Consider the following 6206-nt stretch of genomic DNA (forward strand, 5'->3'; position numbering starts at 1 on the left):
GGGCCATTTAAGAACATATAGCACATATTATTTAAGTATTTTCAAGATAAACAGAATGTATAAGTGCAATATATATTAAAAAAGTATGTATATATTTGCACTCTTTCAACATAAATAAATTAAGCATTGCATAACAAGAATTGTGATTTAACTTTTCAACTATGAAAACAAGTTTTACAAAGATATATTTTGCCACTGATTATTTAAAACTTAAGGTCGTGAACTAGCAGTGTTATGCTGCTTTGAAACATCACTGTCACTGTAAACAACAGGCTAATACAAATATAACAAACCAGCAATCTTCTTGCTGTGAGGTGGTCAAACTACCCACTGTGCCACCGTGACACCCAATTATTTTTATCATTATTATTATTAATATTATTATTATTATAATTAAATAAAAATTAACAGGAGGAGGTGTTTAAAACCTTCGTTCTCCGTGACACTAGGCTGAATATCTTTGCAGATGAACAATGCAATAGCATTCGTTATTGGCGTAGAGCGCACAAAACTGTTGCGCACGGAAAAAAAACTTTCAATGCTTTTCTCACCACTTTTGGAGCTGGTTGAAGCAGTGCGAAAGCCGGGGATGCAGAAACACTGGAAGATGCTTTCACAACAACACCGTGGCGCCGCTTCAAGTGAGATTTTAGATTAGTCGTACTGCCCGCGTATTTTACAGATGCGCGGCACATTTTGCAAATTGCATCTGTCCTGTCATGTCGTCCATCCTTAAATCCATAATGTTGCTTGCCATACTTTAGATTTAAAACTCAGTGGGGAATAAAATGTTTGTTTTGCTTCTCGCACTTTCTGAGGGCGCTCCACTAGCTTCATCCGCACACCTGATACACTGAGTTGTAGTGTGTGCACATCCGCAAATCCGTTGCTAAGGCTTACTTTATGTAGGTCGATTTAATTATGCGCCAAAAACAGGTTGACAACACTTGTTAATAAATAAAAAATACATTCTATATTAAAAATATAAGCTGCATCTCGATTTGCTTCCAAAATTTCATTCATCCTCTGCTGCTCAACCGATGCACTCGCATCGTGCACGCGCATCGCGTATCGATACATATCGGTTAATCTTCCCATCCCTACTGTATATCAGTGAAATTGTACGGCTAGTTGAAGTGTACTTGTTAAAGTAAATGTGAATATGTACGTTCTTTTGCCCACTTTGTTAGTTTTACAAAAAAAAAAGAAAAGAAAAAATGAGAAGAACAATTGCTAGTAAAGTCACTTAAGTTACCCAAACTGCTTTCTGCTGTTCTTACACTATTGGGGCAATACATTTGTTTGGGGCAGAATAATAATTATTCTGCCTATTATTTGTAGTATTTTCATAGTAATTAAAACTCCCCCTTCAATAGAGGTGTCAAAATTAATTGTTTCTTCGGTGCACCGTGATGCAGACGCGGACAATTCGGTATCGGCTCAGTAATAATCATAACCGGTTATTATGTACTGACGTCATTTATCTCATCTGCGCTCTGTCACGAGGGAGGCGAGCCTGAGCCACAGTGGAATAAACCGCCAACTTATCCAGCATATGTTTTACACAGCGGGTCCCCATTTCAGCTGTAATCCAACACTGACGCCCAGCATATACAGTATATCATATATAATATTGTCACAGCATTTATGAATAATAAATAAATGAATGCAGTCTTAGTTATGTTAGTTATGTACAGGTTTAAAAAGGTCATTTATATTTCTGATTGTTTATTTCTGCACCCTCGTGGTCCTGCGCCACATGACATTTCGTTCCACTTTCTGTCCACACATAGTGAAATGACAATAAACCTTTTGAAAGCATTTTTTTTTTTAAATGTTACTGATGTATGTTTTCCAGTCTATAGAGCGTTTGTGAATGTGTTTTTTCAGAGTCTTATGTTTATTGTTGTTTGTTTGTGTTTCAGAGCTTCTCTGAGCAGGTGGAAGTTTTCAGAAACATCGCCGCTCATTATAATATGAGCTTCTTATTGGAGACCATTGACTGGATCATCAGTATGAACACATAGACGGCAGTCCATCAGGACACCCAGACAGAGGGTTTGTGCCATAAACACACAGACATCTGAATTCACTTAAATGTGGACTTTAGACCAATGGAATTGATTTGGTGCAGGACTTTTTTATTTGTGTGTTAATAAATATTTTTGTATATGAAGAAAACACTATCTTCTATCATTATTTCCTATGTAAATGAGGATTTTGGTCATTATGGTTACTCACCGAATCTGCAAATATAAAGGATATGACTGATTTTTATAGGGGTGGCTACTAATATGTCCCTCTGGTAATACTCCAATTTAAATCTCGCCTCATTTTGACAGTAATGAGATTAATTCTGTAAAAACAAATCACTCTTTTAGTTTGTAACCACCACATATAGTCTGTTTGAGGTTTGCAGCATCCAGCCGCTGCTCAGTTTAACTCAATGAGGCGTCCACTTCACTGCCTGGCTCTACGCTCTGTCTGTGCACTCTACATTTACTACGGTTTAATTTGATTTCTCATCTCTAACTTGCGCATCAATCTGCAGTCTGAAATCCAACCGTTATTGTGAATCGGCATTGCTGTGCTCAGCGCTGTCTGCCATTGCAATAGTGTCTGAGACGCTTCAAAATATTCCTCTTTTGCAGCATACGGACAGACAATGATGACTGATTTCAGGATATTGACAATTATTAATAAACATTTAATAGTTTTATATGTTTTGTTACAGTTATTTTAATAGATTTGGTTTTTTTGCAACACTTGTCATAATTGCAATGCAGAACCCAGAATTTGTATTATGCTTGCAATTGATGTTGCATAAATAAATTAATTAATTAATAAGCATTGCAGAATATTATTAATAATATTATTATTGCCTTATACATAAAATAATAAAAATAAATAAAATATATTAGTTATATTGGCAATTTAAATATATAATTCTGTAAGACATGAATTTAGGATATATCTGCAAACTTATTAATTAATTATGTTAAAAAATTAGGTTAATAAATTCATTGACTTCTAATAAATTAATAAGTTTGCAGATATATTCTACATTCATGTCTTATAGAATTATATGTTTAAATTGTCAATATAATTAATATATTTTAGAATAATATATTTTTCTAAGAAGGAATATAAACATGACATATAACTTATTTTCTTTATGGAAACAAATGACAAATTTGAAATAAATACTGCTTTTTTGATCTGTGAATTGCACAAATAATCAGTAAAAAGTGGCTGCTGTTTTCAGAAGAGATATTTTGAAGAACCAAATTAAAATAGTGAGTTTCTAAAAAAAAATTTGATGATAATGGAATTTTGTCTTTAAATTTACACTTACCAACTACATTTGACCACATATTAAAATAGTAAACAATGGACTTTTAATTTGCCAGTAACCTGGGTTAAGCGCTTCCGGCGAATGGAATGTCAATGCAAAATCCGGTGCGTTTAAGGTCTGTTTTCTTTAAAAATCAGCGATCTCCACTAGCTGAGTGATATCCGATTTAAAGTGGGTCTCAGATTGTGCAAGAAGCACTGCATTAAATTACATTCCCTCCGCCATATCTTTATAATATGAGCATTTATTTTACCCCAGTATATTCAATGGAGCTTCTGAGTTAGCCTGCCGATTCTGACGGGCGCGTGTGAGTAAAAAGCTTTTTGTCTCGTTTTACGCTTGAGCAACTAAATGAATGCTAAAGTTTATTTAACTGAATGTATTTTAATGACATTACAACATCAATGCTGTATAAGGAACCGTATAAAATGGAAAAAAGTTCACATTAACAGGTCACCGGAAGTGTATCAGCATGGGAACAGCACTAGCTCGGCATATACCCTATACTTTTTTTCCTCATAAATTTCCCATCATAAAACCCAGTAAGATTTTGTTGTTTGGATGAATTTGTAATGTGCCATAAGTATTATAAGGAATTTTATATCAAATGTTATGCTGTAGACCAGAGGACACCAATCATGGTCCTAGAGGGCCGGTGTCCCTGCAGGGTTTAGCTCCAACTTGCTTCAACACACCTGCCTGGATGTTTAAAGTATACCTAGTAAGACCTTGATTAGCTTGTTCAGGTGTGTTTGATTAGGTTTGGAGCTAAGATCTGTCGGACACCGGCCCTCCAGGAACAAGTTTGGTGACCCCTGCTGTAGACGAACAGCTACACACACACACACAAACTCACACACACACAGTCCTGTTAAGTTCATTGTCTGTCCATTTTCTTTAGCATCTGGTTTCACTCTCTTTCCTGTCTGGGGAGCTGATGAGGTTTTTACATGTACCCTTGATCATTACTTAAAAGACTGAGCCATAAACCTCAAAAGTGTGAGCTGCAGAAATCAATGCATTTCTATTAATCCCATTTGCAGGAGCGCTTCCCCTAAATCTCATTACTGTAAAGCGATATCATAGGAAGAGTTGTTATCAGGTTAGCAGTGCGAGTGCTTCTCTTTGCAAAAACCAGCATCTCGTCTTTCCTTATGCAAGATGATTTTTGATGGATGGATTGATGTTCCCAGAAGAGACGATGATTAGGAACGGACTGATCTTTTAAGTACTTAAAAAGAAAAATAACACACAGAAAAAGGGAAATTTTAACAAAAAAAAAATACAATACTTATTTTCTGGGTTTCATCTGTGCATGCTATTCACACAAAAAAAGAGCTACAGCTACTAATGTTCTGAGCAATCCTCAAAAGCTGCCCACTATACAGAGATTCAAAACTCAGCTGTGATTCACCAATCAACCTGCTACACCACTGAATAACCTGGCTCAGTCTATTCTTGTTTTTAAAAGACAGACTTTCAAACCATGCCACCAGAGCGAAGGATAGAATAGACTCAATAAAAGCACAATAAAAAAAAGAGTAAGCATAGTGGGGCCAATGTGAAAACGTGATGGTTTCCTGAGACAAAAAAAGGTGCTGATGCCCCTTCTACACACAGCTTCACAGTTTGCCTCAAAATGTATATAATCTAAATATTTTTACTGTTAAAATAAAAATAATCTAAAAAAAAATAAAATATTCTGATCAAAATCAAGGGCTGCTTAAAGTCCAGAGTTATTACAGTTAATCTAAACTATAAAATCTTAAACTATTTTATTTGTATGTTAAGTGAATGTTAGCTGAAATTAAATAAAACTTGTTTAATCATTTTTTTTTCAGCTAGTTGCAAAGAAAAAATTCTCGTTTTTAATTAGATTAGCCTAACTAAAACTACATTACTTATATCAAGTGACGTGTGAATGAAAGCTCAAATATTGATTATTAGTATTCTTTTTTAAATATACAGTGGTGGAAATAAGTATAAACATGTGATGTTTTTTTCCTGGGAATATTTCTAAAGGAGCTGTTGACATAGAATTGAACCAGATTTTGGTAAAAACAAAAACAATACAAATATTCACCACGGCGAATGAAGCTCTTCACAAAACTTTTGGCCAGCGGAGAAATTAAAATGGTCGTGCCCAACTGAGTCTGGTTCTCAAGGTTTTTTTTCTTCACTCCCACCAGGTGAAGTTTTTTTTCCCTCTCCGCAGTCGCCACTGCCTCGTATGGTTCAGGATTGGTAGAGCTACGCATCGATGAATTTGCTCTTCAGTGTTTGAACTCTCAGTAATGATTAAATCACACTGAACTGAGCTAAACTGAACTGAACTGAACTTAAACACTAAAACCTGAACCACACTGTTCCAGTTACTATGACCATTTATGTGAAGCTGCTTTGACACAATCTACATTGTAAAAGCGCTATACAAATAAAGCTGAATTGAATTGAATTAAAATAAAACAAAACTTTGAAAAAGTACTTATGCATAATAACATTAGAATGACACAAGGAGAAAGTACTGAACTACTGAAATGTATACTTTATATAACAGGGCTTTTTGGTTATGGCAGCTTAAAGACGCGCCTCAGATGGAGAATGAAGCCACATGCATAGCTCAGGTGTGAGTTTTTCCTTCAACAAAGTGTAAAAATCTTGACGGTTCTGTGGGTCTCGTCTATCAAATCTGAGCTTTAATTAGAATTTTCTATTGGATTCACATCAGGTGATTGGCTGGGCCATTCTTCAGCTTGATTTTCTTTCTCTGAAAGCATTTGAGAGTTTCCTCTGCTGTGTTTTGGATCATTGTCAAGCTGAAATGTCCACCCTGGTTTCATCTTCATCATCC

At 35.3% G+C, this 6206-nt stretch overlaps 1 protein-coding gene across 1 annotated transcript in view; it reads left to right on the forward strand.

Annotated features, from left to right (window-relative positions):
* Nucleotides 1–2181, forward strand: part of pole (polymerase (DNA directed), epsilon) — a 63381-nt gene extending 61200 nt beyond the window's left edge. The window contains 1 exon segment of the mRNA NM_001128523.2: nt 1926–2181. Coding sequence (NP_001121995.2) covers nt 1926–2027 — 102 coding nt within the window. The 3' untranslated portion in view covers nt 2028–2181.
* The last annotated feature ends 4025 nt before the right edge of the window (nt 2182–6206 follow it).

Source organism: Danio rerio, chromosome 5, assembly GCF_052040795.2.
Source record: "Danio rerio strain M-AB ecotype USA chromosome 5, GRCz13ab, whole genome shotgun sequence".
In the NCBI taxonomy this organism is placed as follows: Eukaryota; Metazoa; Chordata; class Actinopteri; order Cypriniformes; family Danionidae; genus Danio; species Danio rerio.